Here is a 26,087-nt window from a genome sequence, read left to right as displayed (position 1 = left end):
TGAAACCTGGACATTTTGAATTTTAATGTGTTATAGTTGGACTTTAAATTCTGAGGCACTTGTTCCTTAAACTTGTATCCAATTGGTTGTGTTTTTCACTGCTGGAGAAAGTACCCTGGGTATGTTTCCTCGAGTACTGGGGTGGGAGGGCATAGGAAACCTGTGCACCATGTTCTCCAGACTCCGCCCATGTTGTTTTCCCTTACTGATCAGCTGTGTATCCTTGCTCTGTTACAGTAATACATCTTAATCATAATTATGCTGAATCTTGTGAGTTTTTATAGCAAATCACTGAACATGTCGGTCATCTTGGAAACCCTAACAATGATGATCCCTTTCTGTTTGAATGAAGTAAATATGAGATATTTACATCCATAAGTAAATCTGCATATAAAATCGGAAGCAATTTAAATGTTTATCATCAGGGGAATAGATGTATAAATTATGATATTTATATCATGTAGTTATGATGTATTTGGTCAATGAGACATTGTAGAGCTACGAGAGAGAGACCACACTGAAAGATGTCCCTGATATATTGTTGTTTTTAAAGGAATTTGTAGAATAATATGTGTAGTATGATTTTTTTTTAAAAAACAAGAATCAATAACAAAAAAGCCCACATGTACATATAGCCTCTAGGACCATACACATCAGACTGTTAGTAACTGGCCAGACTCTAGAGATTGGGGTTCACTTTACGGGAGGAGGGACCATTGTTTTACTTTCTCCCCTTTATGGTTTTTAAAATTTGTTACTATAATCCCCTCCATATTATATGGAATCATAATAATGAACTGTAGTTTCTTTAAAATGGTAAAAATTCAGTGTTGCGTAGAAAAACATAGTAATCAAACCATAAATATATTCTGTATGGTGAAGCCCACTTAGAATGATAGTATCTGGATTGCTGAATATTTCCTAAAAACATAATGATAGTTTCCTAATATTTTAATTGTTTATGGGTCTAAATTCTGTACTCAAGAACTTATATTAACTGCTTTCAAATGATTTTTTTTTTTTTTTTTTGGGTGCATGGTCCAGAAATCGAACCCAGGTCTCCCACATGAAAAGAGAGCATTCTACTACTGAACCACCTGTGCACCCTGCTTTCAAATAATTTTGCAAACAAATATTTCTTTACTAATTATAAAACTGCTTATAGTAAAACACAGAAGTTAGCACTAATCTGAGATGATATGGTATTCCGAAATTGAGTAGGAGCTGGGAAACTATGACCCATGGGCCAAATTTATCCCACCATCTGTCTTTATAAATAGTTTTGTTGGAAAAGAGTCACTTTCTATGGCAGAATTGAATAGATGTGACCAAAATCCTCTGCCTGCAAAGCCTAAAATAATTACTATATGGTCTTTTACAGAAAAAGTTTGCCAAGCCGTGAGATAGACTTAGACTTGGAAGAGAGTAAAACCTGGGCACAGACCTGGATTCAGATTTGAACTTAGCTCATTATTAGCTTTGTGACCTTAGGAAACTTTGATGCCTTCATCTTTTAGTACCCCTCTCTATAAAGTAGGTGTTATAGTACTTACCCCCACAGGAATGTGAGAATTAGATGAGATGATATATGTCAAATGCATATAACATATGGTACATAGTGGCTGCTCAGTTAAGTGTGACTACTTTTTGTATTCTTACCCAACCCTTCTGTAAATTTTAGGGAGATTAACGTGTTGGCAGTATGTAGGATTTATTGTAGTACATACTGTAGTTCTACCTTTAAATTTAAAACAGAATTTAAAGGTAGAAAATCTGATTAGGAAACAGTTACAGTGGTTTGGTCCTAGGGGCAGCCATTGGAAGGATGATATGGACTCAAGATATTATGAAGATAGAAGCAACAAGATTTTGTAACTGATTGTATGTGAGAAGAAAGAAAAGGTAATTTTCTGATTTAGAGAAGTTTTGTACCATAAACTAAATAGGGACATTAGGAGCTAGAGCCAGTTAAATGATATATATTAACAAGGTGTTGAAGACTTGACCCCATTTTAAGGCAGTGGGAAATGAGTCCTCCCTCAGATAGAGTAAAGATTTGCTTTTCAATCTTAGCAAATAACTATACTGGAATCTTATCACAATATAATATATAACGATACAGCGATATCATTCTAGGAAATTCTATATGAAAATAAATTTATCATAGAGCTTTGACATTACTAAAGGGGTGAAAACTTTGATAAGATTGTTTCATCCAAATAAAAACTAGGAAGGTATAATTTAGTGAAGGCTAGAGTAGACAATGTTAGTGGTTAATTGTACAAATATAAAAAAGTTCTTAATGGACTAGAACAAATGTATGTCATTATTATAAGGTGTTAGTAATAGGGTGTTATATGTAATACAATTAATGTGAACTAAGGTCTATAGTTAAAAGCAACATTGTAATATTCTTTTATTAGTTGTAACAAAGGCACTTTACCAGTGTCAATAATAGGGCGTTATAAGGGACATGGGATTTTTTTCTTCAGAAGGAAAAAGAATGTTCTTATATTGACTGTAGTGATGAATGCATAGCTATGTGATTATACCGAAATCCATTGATTGTACACTTAGGTTGGATTATATGGTGTATGTATAAAACTGTTTAAGAAAAAAGAAAATAGAATTCCTAAAACTTACTCTAATATGAAAATATGTGACATTCCAAGTAAATTTTTCATTTGGCAAAATAAAATATAAAGTTTTCCCATAAAAGAGATTGTTTTATCCATTAAACTGTTCTCTTAGTGTGCTTTTAAGGCAGTGTTTAACTGTGTGGCATTGTTGGAGAATGAGATCCTCCTCATATGACAGTTACTCAAATAACTGAAGCTTACACGTAAATGTATAAATACCCTTTTTACCATTGTATCATGCAAATTTTTCAAAAATGCCACTCTGTGCCTTTTTATGCTGAATACATTGAATACAATCTAATTTGTTAGACATTCAAGGAAATCATTTTAAACATCAATTACACCGTGTTGTTGTCCTGCTATGTCCTTGAATGTTCTTTCCATTTTATCTTATTTTCTTTTGTAAAAACTTGTCAAAACCTTTCTTAAGAGTGTTTAAATAGAATAAATAGCAAAGTCTAGCCTGGAAATAGTTATATTGATTTTTCTTCATTTAGTCAGATTTTGTTTTTTTAAGTAGGAAATTAATTTGATATTCTTATTTGCCCATAGGTAGATATCATCTGTGGTGATCACTTGTTGGAGCAGTATCAAACCCTGAGGGAAATCCGACGTGCAATTGGTGATGCAGCAATGCAGGTGGGTCTCAGACTTTATCATTCTAATGCCCAACAGACAAATTATATATTGAAAGGAAAAAGTTCCACATTATCTATATAGTTTTAATAAATATTCCACAATCTTCTTAAAATTAGCTTGGTTTTCTTTTTGTTTTTTTGTTTTTTTGTTTTTTGTTTTTTGTTTTTGCATGGGCAGGTACCAGGAATCAAACCCGGGTCTCTGGCATGGCAGGCGAGAATTGATGGTAACCATGTCCAGAATGTTTGCATGTTTATTTGTTGTTTACAATAAAAATATTTTTTAAAAAGATAATTCTTAACATATTCTGCCTTTAAAGTAATTGTTCAGAGTCAAATGAAAAAAGGCAATATACCAAAACAAAGCATTATATTTCTAAAAATTAAAAATTTATTCAAACTGAGAGTTTGTCCCATCTTTGTTAATATATTATAAACTTCTCAAAGTCACAGCTCATAAAACAATTTATCATGCTAGGTTCAGTGACATTAGAATCTTTCTCTTCTCTTCATTGAAATCATAGATCCTGTCTTGCTTTTCATTTATCCTGACTAGGAAAATCTCATAATTGTGTATTCGTCACCATGACCATTTTTTTTTCAAACTAAGTTTATTTTAACATTTGTTCCCCCATTATTTATTTTTATTCCATATGTTCTACTCGTTTGTTGACAAGATAGATAAAAGGAGCATCAGACACAAGGTTTTCACAATCACACAGTCACATTGTGAAAGCTATATCATTGTACAATCATCATCAAGAAACATGGCTACTGGAACACAGCTCTACATTTTCAGGCAGTTCCCTCCAGCCTCTCCACTACATCTTGAATAACAAGGTGATATCTACTTAATGCATAAGAATAACCTCCAGGATAACCTCTCGACTCTGGAATCTCTCAGCCATCGACACTTTGTCTCATTTCACTCTTGCCCCTTTTGGTGGAGAAGGTTTTCTCAGTCCCTTGATGCTGGGTCTCAGCTCATTCTAGAGTTTTTCTCAATCACCATGACCATTTTATTTGAACATTTGCATATCTCCAGCAAAAGAAATAAAAAAGGAAAAACTCATACATGCCGTAACTCTTACCCCTCCCTTTCATTGACCACTATTTCAATCTACTCAATTTATTTTGACCTTTGTTCACCCTATTATTGGTTTATTTCTTACCCATATTTTTTACTCATCTGTCCATACCATACATAGAAGGAGCATCAGACACAAGGTTTTCACAATCACACAGTCACACTGCAAAAGCTTTATCATTATACAATCATCTTCAAGAAACATGGCTACTGGAACACAGCTCTACAGTTTTAGGTACTTCCCTCTAGCCACTCTAATGCACTCTAAATTAAAAAGAGGTTATCTGTATATACTTAAAAATAACCTCCAGGATAATCTGTTGACTCTGTTTGAAATCTCTCAGTCACTAACACTTTATTTTGTCTCATATCTCTCTTCCCCCTTTTGGTTGAGAAAGTTTTCTCAATCCCTTGATGCCATGTCCCTGCAGATCCTGGGATTTCTGTCCCACGTTGCCAAGGTGATTTACACTCCTGGGAGTCATGTCCCATGTAGGAGGGAGGGCTATGAGTTCTCCTGCTGAGTTGGCTGAGAGAGAGGCCGCATTGAGCCACAAATGAGGTTCTCTGGGGGGTGACTCTTAGGCCTAATTTTAAGTAGGCTTAGCCTATGCTTTGCAAGGATAAGTTTCATAGGGGTAAACCCCCAAATCAAGAGCTTGGCCTGTTGATTTGGTTGTCCCCACTGCTTGCAAGAATATTAGGAATTTTCCAAATGGGAAAATTGAATTTTTTCCATTTCTCCCCATTCCTCCAAGGGGACTTTGCAAATATTTCTTTATTCACTGTTCTAATCACTCTGGGATTTATCAGGGTATCACACTAACCTGGAAGACCAACAAAATCTCATGCCATATTCAAGATTTCATGCACTTGTGGTGTTCGATTAAACTGTCCATAAAAGTTAAATTAGGAAACGCACTAGTCATAATATAAATTTTCCACCAAATAAACATTTCTCGCTTTAGACTCACACAGAAGTTGAAGTTTTAAAATATGACCATCTGTTTTCAACACCCTGCAATACTGACATTCCTTTGTTCTTCTTCATGCAATAATATTTTTTGATTTGTACATTTAGTCACTATCATTATACAGTGTAGGCATTCCTAAATTATATCATCTCAGTCTTTATTGTCTGTCTTTCCTTTTGGTCTTCTCCCTCTGTCATTCTCACATTCAGCTTTATTCAATGTACTTACATTATTGGGCTGCAATCAGGTAGTATTGTGTTATCCATTTCTGAATTTTTATGATCAGTCCTGTTGCACAATATATATCCCTTCAGCACTTACCCAATCTCTACCCTATTTCTATCTCCTAATAACCTGTGTTCTTAATTGAAATTCTCTAAGTTTACTCATTAATGTTAGTTCATATCAGTGAGACGATACAGTAGTTGTCCTTTTGTTTCTGGCTAATATCACTCAGCATAACGTCCTCAAAGTCCGTCCACATTGTTACATCCTTCATGACTTTATTCTGTCTTATAGCTACATAGTATTCCATCGTATGTATATATCACAGCTTGTTTAGCCACTCATCTGTTGATGGACATTTGGAGTGTTTCCATCTCTTGGCAGTTGTAAATAATGCTGCTATAAACATTGGTGTGCAAATGTCCATTTGTATCCTTACCCTTATATCCTCTGAATAGATACCTAGCAATGGTATTGCTGGATCATATGGCAATTGATCCAGCTATACTTAGCTTCCTGAAGAACCGCCAAACTGCCTTCCACTGCAGTTGCACCATTTTACATTCCCATCAACAGTGGATAAATCCTCTTTTTCCACATCCTCTTCAGCACTTATCGTTTTCTGTTTTTTTAATAATGGCCATTCTAGTGGGTGTCAGAAGATATCTCATTGTGGTTTTGATTTGCATTTCTCTAATACTCAGGGCAGTTCAACATCTTTTCATGTGCCTTTTAACCATTTGTATTTCCTCTTCTGAGAAGTGTCTGTTCATGTCTTTTGCCCGTTTTGTAATTGGGTTGTTTGTCTTCTTGTTGTTGGGTTGAACGATCTCTTTATATATTCTGGATACTAGACCCTTATCTGATATGTGGTTTCTAGATATTGTCTTCTATTGCATAGACTGCCTTTTTCCCTTCCTGACAAAGTTCTTTGATGCACAAAAGTGTTTAATTTTGAGGAGATCCCATTTATCTATTTATTTTTTCAATGCCTATGCTTTGAATGTAAGGTCTCGGAAACCACTTCCTAATATGAGATTTATAAGATACTTCCCTACATTTTCTTATAACAGTTTTATAGTCTTAACTCTAATGTTTAGGTCCTTAATCCATTTTGAGTTAATTTTTGTTTAATGTTGGAAATATGGATCCTCTTTCATTCTTTCGCATGTGGATTCTGTTCTGTCCCAAGAGTGTTGGCTTGACCACTTAATCAAAGATCAGTAGTCCATAGATGAGAAGGTCTGTTTCTGAATAGTCATCTTGCTTCCATTGATCAGTGTCTGTCTTTATGCCAGTACTATGCTGTTTTGACCACTGTAGCTTAATAATATTCTTTAAAGTCAAATAGTGTGAGACCTCTTACTTCATTTTTCTTTCTCAAGATATTTTTAACTATTCAGGGCACCCTGCCCTTCCAAATAAATTTGGTTATTGGTTTTTCTATTTCTGCAAAGAAAGCTGTTGGGATTTTAATTGGTATTGCATTGAATCTATAAATCAATTTGGGTAGAATTGACATCTTAACTATATTTAGTCTTCCAGTCCATGAACACGGTATGCCCTTCCATTTATTTAGCTCTTCTGTGATTTCTTTTAGCAATTTCTTGTAGTTTCTTTTGTGTGTGTCTGTGTGTAGGCCTTTTGTAACCTTAGTTAAACTTATTCCTAAATATTTTATTCTTTTGGTTGCAGTTGTAAATGGAATTTTTTTCTTGATTTCCTCCTCAAATTGCTTATTACTAGTGTATAAAAAAACTACTGATTTTTGGGTGTTCTTGTACCCTGCCAGTTTGATATACTTGTTTATTAGCTTAGGACTTTTGCTGTGGATTTTTCAGGGTTTTCAACCTACAGTATCATATCATCTGCAAACAGTGAGTGTTTTACTTCTTTCTTTCCAATTTTGATGCCTTGTATTTCTTTTTCTTGTCCAATTGCTCTGGCTAGAACTTCCAACACAGTGTTGAATAACAGTGGTGATAGTGGATATCCGTCTTGTTCCTGATCTTAGGGGGAAATTTTTCAGTTTTTCCCCATTGAGGATGATGTTAGCTGTGGGCTTTTCATATATTCCCTTTATCATTTTGAGGAAATTCCCTTCTATTCCTATCCTTTGAAGTGTTTTCAACAGGAAAGGATGTTGAATTTTGTCAAATGCCTTTTCTGCATCAATCGAGATGATCATGTAGTTTTTCTGTTTTGATTTGTTAATATGGTGTATTACATTATTGATTTTCTTTATGTTGAACCATCCTTGCATACCTGGAATAATTCCTACTTGGTCATCGTGTATAATTCTTTTAATGTGCTGCTGGATTCTATTTGCAAGAATTTTGTTGAGATTTTTACATCTATATTCATTAGAGAGATTGGTCTGTAATTTTCTTTTCTTGTAGTATCTTTGTCTGGCTTTGGTATGAGGGTGATGTTGGCTTCGTAGATTGAGTTAGGTAACCTTCCCTCCTCCTCTTTGCTTTTTTTGAAGAGGAATGGTACTAATTTTGAGCAGGAATGGTACTAATTCTTGAGTGCTTGGTAGAATTCACATGTGTAGCCATCTGGTCCTGGACTTTTCTCTTTTGGGAGCTTCTTGATGACTGATTCAATTTCTTTAGTTGTGATTGTTTTGTTGAGGTCGTCTGTTTCTTCTCAAGTCAATGTTGATTGTTCATGCCTTTCTAGGAAGTTGTCCATTTTGTCTTTGTTGTGTAGTTTATTAACATAAAGTTGCTTGTACTATCCTCTCATTACCTCCTTTATTTCTGCATGGTCAGTAGTTATGTCTCCTCTTCCATTTCTGATTTTTTTAATTTGCATCCTTTCTCATTTTTTAGGATCTACTTAGATATTATAGACCCCGGTCAGATTTTCCCAGACCAGGCTGGCCTCCACTCAGGAGGAAAAAGTCACTTGCATCAGTTTTCCCTGAAGGTGAGACCCAGCAAGTTAACAGACTTTCTTTCTGTCCTTTCTTGACTCTGTGTTTTTCCTGTGTTTTTCTGTGTGTGGTGCTTGCCTGCCTGCAGTTTCCCACTGGTATAAAATGATACAATGCCTTTAAACTTCAGTAGACACCCCCCTGGTGGGGGTGTGGTTGAAACAGAGGAGAGGTTGTAGGCTGGCTTTAATTGCTTCAGTTTTCCAGTCCCTGGGGTCTGAATCCCTTGAGGAAGGGATTCCACCTAAGCTGGGCCCCATCTGTCTCCTGGGTAAGGCGCAGTGCCCAGGAATTAATTCCTTTCACCTGGACAGCCTCTTTGTCTCTCAGACAAACTTAATTCCACCCTTGCATGGGGTAGTTGAAGCTGAGAAGCCTTGCAGTTCTGTCTAATGAGTTGTTGAGTAGTGGAAACAAAGCAAACAAATTTAGAAAAATCCTTTTCAGAGCAGGCCCCTGTTTCTTGGGTTTGTTAATCAAGAGCTTCAGTTGGTAGTTTGCTCTGTGTATCTCCAGGTTCTATGCGTGTACCCCCCACCCCCCACCTGCCCCACCCTGCCTTTTTTTAGGGTCCATCCCTTTTCAAATATTTTGTGCTGTCTGATCCAAAAAGCCTGCCCCCACCCCCACCCCTCAGCCCTAACCCGTCTGTGCTTGGGCAAAAACTCCTAGTACCTTTAGCTCTTATTTGAGTCAGAATTTGTTAATTAATTCCACAATTAGAGCTTGGTTGAGCTAAGCCTTTGCTGCTAGTAAAGTCTCTTTCCTTTCCCCTCCTGATACCAGCCTGTGAAGGTGGAGTGCTAGCCTCCTTGGCTTTGGGGACTTGCAGTTCTGTGTGGGATTGCAGCTGGTCTGATTTGTCCAGACCCTTGTATGCTGTGTGTCTGGTCACTGATGTGGCCCCAGCAGTTGTTCTGTACTGTTCCTGGCTATTTACTAGCTACTCTGGAGCATGAACCAAATTCCACAGTTCACTAAGCCTCCATCTTGGAATTAACTCCAAGTATTATGTTCTTGGTGTGGATTTACATTTTCTTGAAAGAAGCAGAATTAATACATACACACACATGTTTTCATTGACAAATGCATGTACCTGTTTAACTCAAACTCCTTATCAAGATATAGAACATTACTATCTCCCCCAGAGACATTTCTTGTGCTTATTGTGTCTGTCCCTATCCCTCGCACTGAGACAACCATTGTTTTCATTTTTCTCCACCCCAGATTTGTTTTTTTAAATATCATCTTTATTGATTTTTAATTTACGTGCTATTCAATTCACTTAAAGTATACAATTCAATGTTTTTATTATGTTTACAGAGTTGTGTAACCATCACCACAATTAATTTTACAACATTTTTCATCATTCCAAAAGACACTCCATACCCATTAACAGTCACTTCCTATTTACCCCTGAAATATCCTAGACTTAGGCAACCACTAATCTACTTTCTGTTTCTTTGAAGTATTCTGTTCTGGACATTTTATATAAACAGAATCAATATGATAGGTGACCTTTTGTGTTTGACTTCTTTCAGTTAGCATAATTTCCCATGGTTTATCTGTGTTGTAGTATGTCTCAGTACTTTTTTCTCTTTTATTGCCAAATAATATTCCATTGTATGAATAGACCACATTTTCTTTATCCATTCATCAGTTGATGGGATATTTGGGTGTTTCCACTTTTTTAAACTAATATGAATAATGTTGCTAAGAATATTTATATAAAAGGTTTTGTGTGGAAATGAGCATTTATACCTAGGAGTGGAATTGCTAGGTCATATGCTGTGCTGGTTTGAAAGGATGTATGTACCCTAGAAAAGCTGTGTTTTAATACTAATCCCATTTTGTAAAGGCAGCTGTTTCTTCTAATCCCTACTCAATCTACCTTAATATGGAGGCTTAATGTGGAGAGTTTTATTTATTTTTCTTTTGGCAAATTTGCTACAAATAGCCTTGTACCCAGCACTTATATTGTGTGTTCATACTTTGCTCTTTTAGATAAGAAAATATAAAAGTTTTTATCACTTTAAAAATTATTTGAGGGCCAAGATGGTGGCATAGTGTGGTGTGGAATTTAGTTCCTCCAGAGCAGCTAATAAATAGTCAGGAATGATATAGAACTGCTGGGGAACATCAGTAACTAGACACACAGCATACACCAGTCTGGACCAGGTGGCACATCTGAGATCCCACACAGAATTGTAAATGCCCCAAGCCACAGAGGCTGGTACTGCTCCCCCATGGGTATTGCATGCTGTTTACCCAAGGAGAAAGGAAGCAGTCTTTACTAGTAGCATGGGCTTGGCTCAACCAAGTGGTAATTGTGGAATTAATTTATAAATTCTGACTACTGAAAACAGGCCCTCACCACAGATAAACCTGGAATAAGCACTAAAGAAACTAGAAGTTTTTGCCTTTGCAGAGAGGGAGTGGGGCTGATAGGACAAAAACAAAAAACAAACAAACAAAAAAAACCCATAGGCTTTTTGAGTTGAACAGCACAAAATAATGGAAAACAGCTGGGCTCCAAGAAAAGGGGACACACAGAACCTGGAGATACATAGAGCCATTTACCAACTCATGCTCTTTATTGACAAACCCAAGGTGTAGGTTTCTAGCTTTGAAAAGCCTTTTTTGCTTTTTTTTAAACTTCTTACCACCTCATTAGATAGAACTGGAAGCAGTCTCAGGCTCCAGCACTGCCCCAGGCAAGGGCAGAACTAAGGCATGTCTGAGAGACAAAGCCTTACCTAGTCAGGTAAAAGGGGTTAATTCCCTAAAGGGCAAACCTTTCCCAAGAAAAGGGTGGCAGGGCCCAGCTCAAGTGGATGCCCTCCTTCAGGAAATTCAGGTCCCAAGGGCTGGAAAGCAGAAGCAATCAAAGCCCATCTACTACTTCACCTCTGTCTCAACCATGCCGTAGGCAGGGAGAGTCAGCTGAAATTAAAGGGACCACATCACTTTAGGCTAGTGGAAAACCATGGGCAGACAGGCACCACACGCTGGGCAGGATAGAAAAAGCACAGAGTCTAGAGGCTTCAGAGGAAAGTCTGACAACCTACTGGGTCTCACCCTCAGGGACAGCTGATGCTGGCCACCTTGTCCTTCTGAGACATGGGCTTGTCTAGTCTGGGAAAATCTTACTGGGGTCTATAATATCTGAGGAGACCCTCCTTAAGAAAAAATAAGGCTCCATATAGACAGGGCAAGAAACAGAAAAACAACTGAAAAATTCTGATCAGTTAAACAGAACCTATGCTAGAGGTCTAGAATAAGTTGAATTGAATGTCAAAGAACAGATACAGAACAAAGCCATCTAACAAGAAAACCTTAGGTAAACGAGTGAATACGATCTCCAGAATAAATTAATTAAGGAAATCAAATATTTCTATGCCAGTAAAAATAACGAGTCATACTAGGAAAATCAAAGATATGGCCCAGTCAAAGGAACAAACCAACACTTCAAATGAGATACAGGAGTTGAAACAACTAATTCAGGGTACATGAACAGACATGCAAAATCTCATCAAAAATCAAATCAAGTTGAGGGAAGATATAAAGAGGAAATTGGGTGAACATAAAGAAGAACTTGAAAGTTTGAAAAAACAAATAACAGAACTTACGGGAATGAAAGGCACAATAGAAGAGATGAAAAGAAAAACCAGTAGAAACCTACAATAGGTTTGAAACAGGCAGAAGAAAGGATTAGCGAACTAGAGGAATAGACATCTGAAATGTAACACACAAAGGAGAATATAGGAAAAGAATGGGAAAATATGAGCAGGATCTCAGGGAACTGAATGACAACATGAAGCGCAGGAATATGTTTCATGAGTGTCCCAGAAAAAGAAAAGAAGGGAAAAGGTGGCAAAAGAGTAATGGAGGAAATAATCACTGAAAATTTCCCATCTCTTATGAAAGACCGAGAGCTACAGATCCAAGAATTGCCGCATACCCTAAACAGAATACATCCAAATGGGCATACTCTAAGACACTTACGAAGCAGATTATCAGATGTCAAAGAGAAAATTTTTAAAGCAGCAAGAGAAAAGCAATCCATTACATACAAGGGAAGCTTGATAAGACTTTTTCTCAGCAGAAATCTTGGAGGCAAAAAGGCAGTAGTAAGATATATTTAAGATTCCAAAAGACAAAAACTGCCAACCAAGAATTCCATATCCAGCAAAACTGTCCTTCAAAAATGAGGGGGAGATTGAAATCTTTTCAGACAGAGAATTTGCTGACTAAGAGATGGGCTGTACAAGAAATACTAAAGGGAGCACTACAGGCAGATAGGAAAAGACAGGAGAGAGTGTAGAAATCAAGACTAATCAGTAAAGGTAAAAATAGAAAAAAAGTTAGATTTAACATATAAAATCCAAAATACAAAATGATTGAAGAAAATACAACCTTTACAGTAATAACATTAAATGTTAATGGATTAAACTCCCGAATCAAAAGACGTAGACTGTCAGAATGGATTAAAAAACAGGGACCCACAGTTTAATTGAACACCATAAGTACAGAGAATCTTGAATAGGGCATGAGATCTTGTTGGTTTGTCCAGGTTAGTGTGATGCCCCGATAAATCCCAGAGTGATTTGGGCAGTAACTAAAGAAGTGTTTGCAAAGTCCCCTTGGAGGAATGAAGAAAAAGGAGGAAATACTCAGCTTTCCCATTTGGAGAATTTCTGATATTCTTGTAAGCAGTGGGGACAACCAAAACAATAGGCCGAGTCCTTGATCTTGGGGTTCACCCCTATGAAACTTATTCCTGCAAAGGGTAGGCTGAGCTTACTTAGAATTAGGCCTAAGTGTCACCACCAGAGAAACTCTTTTGTTGCTCAGATGTGGCCTCTCTCTCTAAGCCAGCTTGGCAGGTGAACTCACTGCCTACCACCCCCCACACACGTAGAACATGACTCCCAGGAGTGTAAATGTCCCTGGCAACGTGGGACCTGACATCATGGGAATGAGAAAGCATTTGACCAAAAGAGGGAAGAAAGAAATGACACAAAATAAAACCTCAGTGGCTGAAAGATTTCAAACAGATTTGAGAGGTTATCCTGGAGGTTATTCTTACGCATTATATAGATATCCCTTTTTAGTCTCTGGTGTACTAGAGTGGCTGGAGGGGAAGTACCTGAAACTGTTGAGCTGTGTTTCAGTAACCTTGATTCTTGAATAAGATTGTACTATATAGCTTTTATAATGTGTCTGTGTGATTGTGAAAGCCTTGTATCTAATGCTCCTTTTATACAGGGTTATAGACATATGAGTAAAAAATAATAGGGGGAGATAGAACGTAAAAATTGCATAGATTGAAATACTGTAGGTCAGTGAGTGGGAAGGGCAAGGGATATGGGATATATGAGGTGTTTTTTTTCTTTCTTTCTTTTTTCTGGAATGATGTAAATGTTGAAAAATGGTCATGGTGAAGAATATACCCCTATGTGATGATATTGTGAGCCATTGATTGTATAATATGGTTGAATTATACACATGTGGATATTTCTCAAAAATATTTAAAATTTTTTGAAACAAATAACATATTAGTATGTAAACCTGAGTTGTGGTTACAAAGATTTGTTGTATTCTTTGTACTTTGCTCTATGTTTGAAATATTTTTTACTTTGAAAATATTTAAACCCTCAGAAAAGTTGCAGGAATAGTACTGTGAACATCTATCTACTTTTTCCTGGATTTAAGATACAAATGGAAAAGTAAAACTCATATGAATGTTAAGGAATAAGAGATTTACTGTAGGAATTACATCTTAAGCAATTGTGGAAAATAAGTCTTGTAGTGTTTGATCGGAATTAGAATTATCAGTATGACTTTGTGATATATTTTCTTAAACATGTGTTTCCTAGCTCTGTCCACTAAAAAGACCTAGAAGTAAAGATGTGTTTGGAGCAATAGGACATTTATCACCCAGATCTTGGTTTCACCACTTGATTCACCACTAAAAAGGATCAGGATTAAGTGGGGCTAGGATAGGGAAAACACAAAAAGAGTAAAGGGATTTTTTATCTAATAGTTCACTTATTACAAACATTTCAAAATCAATATACTAGATCAGTTAAAATTAAGAATTGACCTACCTTGGTTTATTTTCCTTTTTTTTTTCCAACTGTATTTTAAATATGTGCTCTAACTTACATGGCAGTTACAAAAATAATACAAACCCCATACAGAGAACTCCAACATACCCATACCCCACCCCCCAGATACCCAGATCCACAAAGTTTTACTTTTGACCACTTTTGTCATATCATTCTGATATGAATATTTATTCATTATCTGTCTATTTTCTGAACACTTGAGTGTGGGTTGTATACATCATGTCCCTTGAACACTTAATACTATAACATACATGTCGTAAGCATTGATTATACTTAGCATTGATTTAAAGCTCAGAATCTATATTCCAGTTTTTTTCATTATGTCCCAGTAATACCTTTGAGCCTTTTTTCCTCCCTTGCTAGGTCCCCTCCAGGATCGCATTTAATTGCTATTGTCTTATTGTCTCTTTAGTTGCTTTTTTTAAATTAATTGTGGGAACATATATAAACATAAAGTTTCCTATCTCAACCATTAATGGGATTAATCATATTTACAATGTTGCAGTATCCTCGCCTCCTTCCATTATTAAAACTTTCCCATCTTCCCAAAGAGAAATCCTATAATAATGTTATGCATTAACTCCCCATACTCCCTATTCCTCACCCATGACAGCCTGTACGCTCTTAATTTCTGTGTCTGTGAGCTTGCATATTCTCGATTTTCTTTGTAGTTACCATGGGGCATAACTTTAACATCCTGAATCTATAAGTCTCATTTGCTTTGATACCAACTTAGTCTCAGTAGTATACACAAATTTATGTTCTTAAATCCCTTCATCCACCCACCGTTACGTAGTTCTTGTTACAAATGGCATGTTTATACATTATGAGTCCCAAACCACTAATTATCATTACATTTTATGCATTTACCTTTTAGAGCCTGTAGGAAGTAAAAAGTGGAGTTACCAACCAAAAATACAATAAGATGTCATTTATATTTACCCATATTGTTACTCTCACTGGAGAGCTTTATTTCTTCATGCAGCTTCAATCTACTGTCTATTGTCCTTTCCTTTCAAGCTACAGAACTCTCTTTAGCATCTCTTGTAGGAGCAGTCTAGTGGTGACGAACTCCCTCTGCTTTTGTTTGTCTGGAAATGTCTTAATGTCTCCACATATGAAAGGCAGTTTTGTGAGATGTAAAATTATGTGGCGATATTTTGCTTTCGATACTTTAAATGTGTCATCCTACTGCCTTTTTGCCTCCATGGTTTCCAGTGAGAAATTAGCACTTAATCTTATTGAGACTGTCTTGTGTGTGATGTGTTGTGTCTCTCTTATGATTTTTAGAATTCTCTCTTTATCTTTAGCATTTGACAATCTGATTATAATATGCTATGGTCTGGGTCTAACTGGGTTTATCCTGTTTGGAGTTCATTGAGCATCTTGGATGTATATATTCACGTTAAATTTGGGAAGTTGTTAGACATTATTTCTTTGGGTATTCTCTCTGCCCCTTTCTCTCTTTTTTTTCTTCTGGGACTCCTACAATGTGTAGATTGGTACACTTGATGATATCCTACAGTATTTTAGACTCTATTCACTTTTTTTCATTTTCTTTTTTCTATTCCTCAATCTGAATAATTTTGTCTTACTTTCAAATTCACTGATTTGCTTCTTCTGCCAGTTCTAATCTGCTGTCGAACCCCTTTTGAGAATTATAAATTTCTGTTACTGTAGCCTTCAGCTTTGTTTGGTTTCTTTTCATAATTTCCAGCTTTTTGTTTGTGCTGTCTTGCATTTTTCTGCTTTCTTTTGATTCTTTGTCCATGTTTTCCTTTAGCTCCTTGAGCATATTTAAGACCATATTTTTTAAGTTTTTATCTGATATGTCTGAGTTTTCATCCTCCTTATAGATGGTTTCTAATGCTTTAATCTTCTTTGCCTGGACCATTGCTTCTTGTTTATTTGTATGCTTTATAATCTTTTGTTGAAACCTGGACTTTTTTTTCATCTTTTTAAAAAATTTTTATTAATAAAACCAATCAACATACAATATGAACTTTTTTATCACATAGTTGTATATTCATCATCATGATCATTTCTTAGAACATTTGCATCAATTCAGAAAAAGAAATAAAAAGAAAACAAAAAAAATTCTTACATATCATATCCCTTACCTCTCCCTTTCATTGATCACTAGCATTTCAGTCTAACTAAATATATTTTAACATTTGTTCCCCCTATTATTTATTTCTTTTTAATCCATATGTTTTGCTCATCTGTCCATAAGGTAGTGGAAAAGAAGCATCAAACACAAGGTTTTCACAATCACACAGTCACCTTGTGAAAGCTGTATCATTATACAGTCATCTTCAAGAAACATGGCTGTGTTTCTTGAAGCTCTACATATTCAGGCAGTTCTCTCCAGCCTCTCTGTTACACCTTAACTAAAAAGGTGATATCTATTTAATGCATAAGAATAATCTCCAGGATAACCTCTCGACTCTGTTTAGAATCTCTCAGCCATTGACAGTTTATTTTGTCTCATTTCTCTCTTCCCCCTTTCGGTGGAGAAGGTTTCCTCAATCCCTTGGTGCTGAGTCCTAGCTCATTGTAGGATTTCTGTGCCATGTTGCCAGGAAGGTCCACACCCCTGGGAGTCCTGTCCCACGTAGAGAGGGGGAGGGCAGTGAGTTTGCTTGTTGTGTTGGCTGAGAGAGAGAGGTCACATCTGAGCAACAAAAGAGGTTCTCTTGGGGGTGACTCTTAGGCCTAATTTTAAGTAGGCTTAGCCTATCTTTTGTGGGGTTAAGTTTCATATGAACAAACCCCAAATTGGGGGCTCATGAGACTCAGCATCAAGGGATGGAGAAAAACCTTCTCAGCCAAAAGGGGGAAGAGTGAAATGAGACCAAGTAAAGTGTCAATGGCTGAGAGATTCCAGACAGAGTCGAGAGGTTATCCTGGAGGTTATTCTTATGCATTAAATAGATATCACCTTGTTGTTCAAGATGTAATAGAGAATGTAGTGGAGAGGCTGGAGGGAACTGCCTGAAAATGTAGAGCTATGTTCCAGTAGCCATGTTTCTTGATGATGATTGAACAATGATATAGCTTTCACAATGTGACTGTGTGATTGTGAAAACCTTGTGTCTGATGCTTTTACCTACCATATGGACAGACGAGTAAAACATATGGAATAAAAACAAATAAGAGGGGGAACAAATATTAGAATAAATTTAGATTGAATGTTAGTGATCAATGAAAGGAAGGGGTAAGCAGTATGGTATGTATGAATTTTTTTCTGTTTTCTTTTTATTTCTTTTTCTGAATAGATGCAAGTGTTCTAAGAAATGATCATGATGATGAATATGCAACTATGTGATATTGTTTGTGAATTACTGATTATATATGTAGAACGGAATGATCAGAAGTTAAGAATATTTGCGTTTGTTTGGTGTTTTTTGGTATTTTAAAAATTAATTTAAAAAAAAGATTGGGGGCTCAGCCTATTGCTTGTCTATTGAATTCAAGAATTCTCCACTTGGGGAAGTTGAATTTTCCCCCTTTCTCGCCATTCCCCCTAGGGGACTTTGCAAATACTTTTTTATTCACTGTTCAAATCCTTCTGGGATTTATTGAGGTATCACTCTGGACAAACCTACAAAATCTCATGCCCTACTTAAGGTTCCATGTACTTATTGCAACCTGGACATTTTGATATTTTAATACATTAGTTACTGCTAGACTTTAGACTCTGAGGCATATTTTATGTGTGATTTAAAAAGAGGGAAGGGTGGGCCACAGTGGCTCCGCAGGCAGACTTCTCGCCTGCTATGCTGGGGACCTGGCTTTGATTCCCGGTGCCTGCCCATGCAAAAAATTAAATAAATAAAAATAAAATAAAGTAAAAAGAGGGGAGAGGACTTTTCACCTTTCTGTTTCTTTATAAAAGTAACTGTGCTTTTCCATTATGGAGTATCTTATTTCCAAAAGGACTTGAAGAACAATGAAATGTAATTATTTTTGCAAAACAGTCAACCTAGTGTGTTAGACGTTAATGAAGAGGCTTCAAACTGTTGGAAGGTGAAAAGGAAAGGGAAAATTCATTGATCAGCTTGCCAGGTTAGCTGAGGACCAGCACCTTTATGTTGTGAAATTGCTTGGAGCTAGGAGATAGACAGTATTAATGAAAATTAACATTTTTGAGCTCTTACTTTGCCACATACAATATTATAGATTCAGGAGAATATGTGTTGTTTTGTATAAGCCTCACAACAGCCTTAAGAGATAAGAACAATTATTATCCTGTTGTTTTTATTTTTTTATAACATTTTAATTTGAAATAATTTAGAACTCACAGAAAAGTTACAAAATTAGTACAGAGAGTTCTTGTATAGGTGTCACCCAGCATCCCCTAATATTAACATCTTGTTTAATCATAGTACATAATCAAAACTAAGAAATTAACATTGCTGCAATGCTGTGAACTAAACCAAAGGTGATATTTGGATTTCACGAGTTTTCTCACTGAAGTTCTTTTTCTGTTACAGAACTCAAATCCAGAATCCATTTTGCATTAAACTGTCATGTTCCCTTAGTCTTCTCCAATATGTGACAGTTTCCCAAGCCTTCCTTGTCTTTCATGACCTTGTTGCTTTGGAAAAGTTTTGGTCAGTTATAGTATGTTCTTCAGTATGGTTTTATCAATTGTTTTCTCAGATTAAATTGAGGTTATACATTTTTGGCAAGAATGCCGTAGAAGTGGTATGCTCTTCTCAGTATATCATATCAAGAGATACATGTCAATATGTCTTAGTACTGGTGGTTTTTTATTTTAGTAATTAATAGGTATCTTGGGGGTGATACTTTGAAACTATGCAAATACCCTGTATATTCTTAAACTTTGCCCTCTAAATTTATTACTGTCAGTGGATTTTATTATTATTATTATTATTTTCATTTGAGCAAACAAGCATATAGAGGTTAAGTAACATGTTAGGTCAAATCTCTTGGCTAGTTATTGGTATAAACAGGTTTGATTCACCTCTTGAAAAAAAGCAAACTTTAAGTCTAGTCTCTTAACAGAAGGGTAGCTAAATACTTTTGCAGGTTACATATTTATTCATTTAGCTGTGTGCTTTTAGAAATATAGCACCTTACCCAGTATACTACATTTTAGCAATAAAGAAATTATTCAAAAGAATCTACATAAAACAAAAAAAGCAAAATTGTTTCTTGACTAAGTAAAATATACTTAGAAGTATAAACAATACATTTCCTACAGATGTTATAAGGTCAGACTTCAGAAATCTCAGAAAATGATGGTTGTCTTTTAAAAATTGCTGATTATAAATGTAAGAATCAAAGAATAAAATCCTAAAGTAAATGAGGTGGGTAGAAAATATCAACTCAGTTTAAGAAATATTTACAGAGCACTATTCCAGACGCATGGGAGATTCAGGGCTAAGCAAAGTCCCAGAACTTAAATAGTCAATAACGGAATCAAAGACCACATTGATAACAACCTAAGTTTCATGAACTCTCAGGACCTCTTAGCTAAAAGAATAATTTACCCTTTCAGAGGGAAAGTTAGCATGCATTGTGAGTGACAGGGAGACTAATAAGAGCTAAGATCTACACAGGCAGGGAAGGAAATCATATACATTATGGGCCATGGTAAGAACTTTGGATTTTAATTGAGGAAGATGAAAAACTATTGATTAGAGTTTTGAACAAAGGACTGAAGTATTTTTTTTATTTTTTATTATAAATAAAAATAGTCTCATTTCATAAAATGTGATTTTATACATTCACCAAAGGAATTTTGAGATCTTGAAACAGCTTGCAAGGTTATAAGTTCAGTTTTTTTATCTGCATAATCAATACATTATTTTGGAAATGATGCTTTTTTCTGAAGCATAACTGTGTGCAAAAAATAAACATGTAAAATGTAATTTGTATGCATATAAAAATATTACTGAGGGTGGGCCACTGTGGCTTAGTGGTAGAGTTCTCACCTGCTATGCCCAAGACCCGGATTTGATTCCCAGTGCCTGACCATGTAAAAATAAAAAAATAAAAAATTACTGAAATATTTCTGTTTGCATTATAATAGAAATTCATTTACTTTGATTAGGCCAGTTAGTCTAGATCAGAGCTAATGGTCTATGGTCAAATATGTTATGGGATTATGTTTTGTTTGGCTTATTCCATGTTTTAAATATTTTGAATTTAAGTTCCTTTATTTTAATTAATTTATTTTTTAATATTTTTATTGTCAAACCAACATACACACATGAACATTCTTAACATGTGAACATTCCATACTTGGTGTATGTTCTCACAATATCATCACATAGTTGTATATTCATCACCATGATCATTTCTTAGAACATTTGCATCACTCCAAAAAAAGAAATAAAAAGAAAAAACTCATACATACCATACCCCTTACCCCTTTCTCTGATTAACCACTAGTATTTCCATCTACCCAAAATATTTTAACCTTTGTTCCGCCTATTTCTTTTCCCCTATACCCCTTACCACGCCCTTTCAATGATCACTAGTATTTCAGATTTAAATTCCTTTAGATCGACATTTGCTTTCTGGTTTACCACTAGTCGCCAACATTCCTTATATACTCATATTGCTAAGTCATAAATTCATTGATATTGTTTTCCTGGCTTCTGTGAGCATTTGAATTTGTGAACACTCTTCTAGAATTCTGATGAGTTTTCACTGGAGTTGATGGGAACAGAAACCAGGCTGTAATCAGTTGAGTGGTGAATGAGAAATGAGGAAGTGGAACCATGGAAGAGCTTAGCAGGGAAGAAAAATATAGGGAGTAATAAGTAGAGCAGGTTGGAACTGCAAGGTATGCCTGTCACCACTGCCTCTCTGTGTTGCCCAAAGCATTCTGTTGCTCATGGCAATCTTTCCCAGTGAGTGTCCAATATTGCCTTGGTGAAAGCACAGAATTAAGACCTGATATCAAGAGATGTGACAGAAACCCACAAAAATCAGATAGAAGGACACAGCTTCTGGAATCATTGATTATAGTATTATTGTTTATAATGGGTCATCAAGGCAAGGTTAAATTATAATGAACAATCTTGAAGAAAGAAAATATATGAAATATTTTAGGATTCTGCTAAATGGGTTAAGAATTTCAAAGTGTTATCACTTTCACAGTAGTGATGAGCTGCATTTATGTGGAAATAAATGTTTCATTTCTTAGCAGATCTATGATGCTTTCAGTCTTCTTTAGGAGAGTGTATTGCCTATGTAGTCTTTAGGAGAGCATATTGCCTATGTAGTGGAGAAGGAAATATGTTTCTCTTTTAGATCTTTTTGGAGAATTATTAAGTCATAAACAATCCTAGATAACTCTGGATACATGATAGTTTCAGAATTAGCTCCTGAGAGTCATTAAAAAAACACATTGACAAGGAAAAGAGTTTGGTGATCATATGAGTGAATAAACAAATATATTTTTCTCTGACTCCGTATTCTCTTTGTGTCAGAGAATTTTACCTCAATGATGGGTTATGCAAGCAAGCTTTGACTTAACCATTTACATAACTGGTTTTCAAATAACTAAAAAAATACTCTTTCTTCTTTTCAGGATGGTCTGCTTGTCCTTCATTATGGTCTTGTAGTTTCTCCTCTGAAAATAACTTGAAGATTCTAGAAGTGTTACTAAGAGAGAAACAAAAGTGAGAAAGCTTCTACAAGACTGCCTCTCACCAAAGATTTCCATGAAACATGTCACTGCTACCACTCTGTGCTATCTGAGTTGTAACTAATCTATTTTCAGCACCGAGAACCATAACAATTATAAGTACCACTTGGAATGATGGAATGTATCTATTTTACTATAGATTGTATATAAAAAGCATCCATAACTCAGGGAAGAAATTCCAAAACTTTGAATTTTTAAATTCCTTGTAATCTCAAGTAATTTGACATTGATTTTGCCTCCATATCTTTGAGGCAAATCACTTCACTGAATCATATTCCTTTTAAGTTGGTGGTTGGAATTCTGTTCTCAGGGATGGCATCAGTTGGTTAGTCATCCTTTTGGAAAACAAGTATGTTTTTGAAATAAAGATACAAAGCCAGTCTTTGTTAAACTACAGGTGTGCTTTCAAAGACCAAAACTCTCACTTACTTGCATATAGACACTTCAGTTTTAAGCGTTATTTTGCCTAAAGTTAACATTGTGATGCTTTCTAAAACAAGTATTTTGTAGAAGTTATTTCACAGCAAAATTTCCAAGTCTGTATAGAAATTATTACCAAATTGGCCCAAGATTGGCAATTGTTTTGTAGAGAATTTGTGAATTGTAAATATCCCTTCTAACATTTAAATAAAATTTATTTTAACCTATTTTGAAATGTGTTAACTGGATTTTTAAAAAATAAACAGATCCCTTGAAGAGACTTGGTGTTTGAATCAAAGTTAAACTTTGCCATCAATAGATATTTAATAAATATCTTTAATTTCCCTTATTGTACTAGATGCTATTATTTGACAATGGAAAGAATAGTAGCTATGGAATTTATTGCCTCTTAAAGTTGTCTTGTATAAGTTACTTAATGTATTTTTTTTCTTGTTCCATGTTAACATGTATCGAGGGTCCCCAAGACTACTGTCAGCTTCAAAGATTAGAAGAATCACAGGACCCAGAGAAGTTTGCGATGCTTATGATTATGGTTTACAATGAAAGGATGTAGATTAAAATCAGCAAAGGAAAAAGACACATAAAGCAAAGTCCAGGAAAAACTAGGCTCAAGCGTCCATTTGTCCTCTCCCAGTGAAACTCACGGACAGCCCTTATTCTCCCAGCAGCAATGTGTGACAACATGTGTGAAGTGTTGCCAATCAGGGGAGTTTACCTAAGCTTTGGTTTCCAAGGTTTTCAATGGAAGTCAGTCATGCAGGCATACAGCCAGCCAACTGCATGACTGACCCTTTACATCAGAGGTTAAATTGATACAGTATGGCCCAGGCAGGGCCTCCCAGGCAAAATGGGATGTTCACCATAAACTATCTGGTGTGGCCTAAGATCTTAGCTTTATAAGACACCCTTATCAAGATGTTCTAAGGACTCAAAAGTTGTCTCCCAGGAGACAGTCCTGAAGATCCTTGGGATGTGTAGAGTTTGGGCAACTCAGGCCTATTAAGTTAACCCTTTGCCATACAATATCCTATGTCAGAAATCCAGGATTTAGAAACTGACAGAAAAAAAGTCACATTTCATAGCTAGATCTTTAGTAAGTACTTAGAATGTCCCATTTCTAACCAGAAAGTTGATGGGTAAAGAGAACAGTTGTTAGTTTTTAAAGATTGTTGTCTTTAATACCTAAATATGGTCATTTTCAAATACCGAAGGTTTTACCAACTGTCTTAAGGACTAGAGTTTATCCTCCCAGAGGCTCAACTGGAGGCTAGTAAGTATACACTTTCCCCCTATTTTCCTGACGTATCTGTCCCCATTTACAATGTCCCTATTTATTACATTACAAAATATCTTTAAGTAGAATATAAAATGTAATTATTTGGAGGTGCACGGGTAGTTCAGTGGTAGAACGCTCGCCTTTTATGCAGGAAACCCAAGTTCGATTCCTGGCCTATGCACCAAAAAAAAGTAATTATTTGATAAACACTTATGCAAGAGAACAAGTTGAAAGTTCTCTATTGATTGTTGACATGTGGGCAAGATTAAAATAAAAGGAGGGTAGTTTACTGTTTTAGTTTGCTAAAGCTGTTGAAATGCAATTTACCAGAAATGAGTTGGCTTTTACAATGGGGATTTAGCAACTTAAAATTTACACTTCTTAGGGCATGCCCAACTCAGGGCATCAACATGATGATACCTAGACTCTGAAGATAGGCTGCCTGCATCCAGGACACCTGTGTTCCATAGGAAGGCACATGACTGACATCTGCTACTCCTTCTCTCCCAGGTTTCATTGCTTTTAGCTTCTGGTTTCAGTGGCTTCCTCTCTGTTTTCTGTGAGTCTTCTCTTAGCTTCTCTGGGGTTTTTCTATGAGCATCTATTAATTTCATCTCTTAGCTTCTGTACTTGTTTATCCTCTTATAAATGACTCCAGTGAGAGGATTAAGATCCACCTTGAATGAGGTGGGTCACATCTTAATTGAAATAACCTGAACAAAAGGCCCTACCTACAATAGGTCTACACCCACAGGAATGGATTAAAAGAACATGATCATGGCTTTCAGAGTGGGTTAGTCATGGTGCCACCTGTGAGGTACTGCATCCCTGGTGAACGTCTTTGCAATTTGGGGGAAGGCAACCTGGGCAGCAACACTTACATGTGGCATATCTATATCTCTCGTTTCCCAGCTGCTTGACTAACCACCCTTCCTGTGGTGTCTGTGATGAGAGAGACAGTCTCAGTTACTGTCAGATGTGGGGGGCTATTATAACCTGTAAGGTCTCTAGCATCAATTCACACTTAGCCAAAGTACATATCCTGTATGTGGAGTCCACACCACGTAAGAACACCTTCCACGGTACTATCCGCAAGAAAGATGTACAAGCTACTGAAAAAGACAAGGTTGAAATTAATTCCACCCAGGTGGCATTGTCTTGGCCAAAGTGATAACCCTAGGTGATGCACAGTCCAACTATCAGCTGACCATTGCCAAAAATGAGCTAGGAGTGATGATGACTCACAGTGAATCACGTATCCAGGTGGTACCACTCAGCTGGTGTGAGATGCAGTGCCCTAAGACTTGCACTAAAGAATTGCAGAAAGTGGCATAGGTGTAGCCTGAATTCTTCATACCTGAGAAACCATATTTTACTCAATGAAGGGAATTAAGCTGTTCTGAGAGTACATGTATGAAAGCAACATCAATATGCTGTTGACTTGATACAAACACGGGTCAGCCTCAACCACCCATAGAAAAATCTGCTGAAAATGTGTCTGTAGGTGGAGAATTTTTTTTTTTACAATTTTCATTTGAGTGATGGAACTTCTCTTTTGGAGGCACCAGCAAGTAAATTGTGTAATGTTGGAAATAACCTGTTTCTCCTGACAGTCCTTATAAATGCATATTTTTTGCTGTGACAAAATATTTTTAATGAAAGGATTTTTTGGTTTCTGTCTTAAGCAGGGATAGGAATCTAAATGGTATCATGATGAAGCAAGGATTTTGCCTGGTTTCATGCTTTAAATGACATGTATAAGTGCTTACTTCTTCTGGACAAAGCCTGATCTTCAATCCTTTTTTTATTTTTTGTGTCCTAGACCCTTGCTTATTGAGTATTCACTGGGCCAAATACTTTATATCCATTACCTCATGGAGGGAGATTATGTTGTAGTGGAAATTACGGACAAGTGGTCTTCAGTATGTGAGTAGTTTTGAAAATAATTTGGGAAACAAAGTATTGCTAACATAGTGTTTGTTAAATCTGAATTTAATAGAGGGACAGACCACTATCATGAGAGGTGGCCAGGTAAGGATTTGTGACAT

At 36.1% G+C, this 26,087-nt stretch overlaps 1 protein-coding gene, 1 non-coding gene and 1 pseudogene across 5 annotated transcripts in view; all 3 read left to right on the top strand.

The window, feature by feature from the left end:
* The window catches only part of PCGF6 (polycomb group ring finger 6), a 66,363-nt gene extending 43,347 nt beyond the window's left edge, over positions 1-23,016 (top strand). The window contains exons 8-10 of one of the 4 annotated variants that reach the window (XM_077125905.1): positions 3,192-3,278; positions 8,401-8,497; positions 22,206-23,016. In XM_077125905.1, coding sequence (XP_076982020.1) covers positions 3,192-3,278; positions 8,401-8,497; positions 22,206-22,300 — 279 coding nt within the window. In that variant the 3' untranslated portion in view covers positions 22,301-23,016. The remainder of the gene's footprint in view (positions 1-3,191; positions 3,279-8,400; positions 8,498-22,205) is intronic. The other 3 variants (XM_077125904.1, XM_077125907.1, XM_077125906.1) reach the window with 3 other exon arrangements.
* A 1,133-nt stretch (positions 23,017-24,149) lies between these two features.
* Positions 24,150-24,220, top strand: TRNAK-UUU (transfer RNA lysine (anticodon UUU)). Its single transcript has one exon. It is a non-coding gene; the product is annotated as a tRNA-Lys (tRNA).
* Positions 24,221-24,827: 607 nt separating this feature from the next.
* LOC143653418 (exosome complex component CSL4 pseudogene) lies at positions 24,828-25,422 on the top strand (annotated as a pseudogene).
* The last annotated feature ends 665 nt before the right edge of the window (positions 25,423-26,087 follow it).

Source organism: Tamandua tetradactyla, chromosome 13, assembly GCF_023851605.1.
Source record: "Tamandua tetradactyla isolate mTamTet1 chromosome 13, mTamTet1.pri, whole genome shotgun sequence".
NCBI classification, from domain to species: Eukaryota; Metazoa; Chordata; class Mammalia; order Pilosa; family Myrmecophagidae; genus Tamandua; species Tamandua tetradactyla.
Note: the sequence above shows the minus strand (reverse complement) of the source record. Positions and strands in the feature narration are given on the sequence as shown.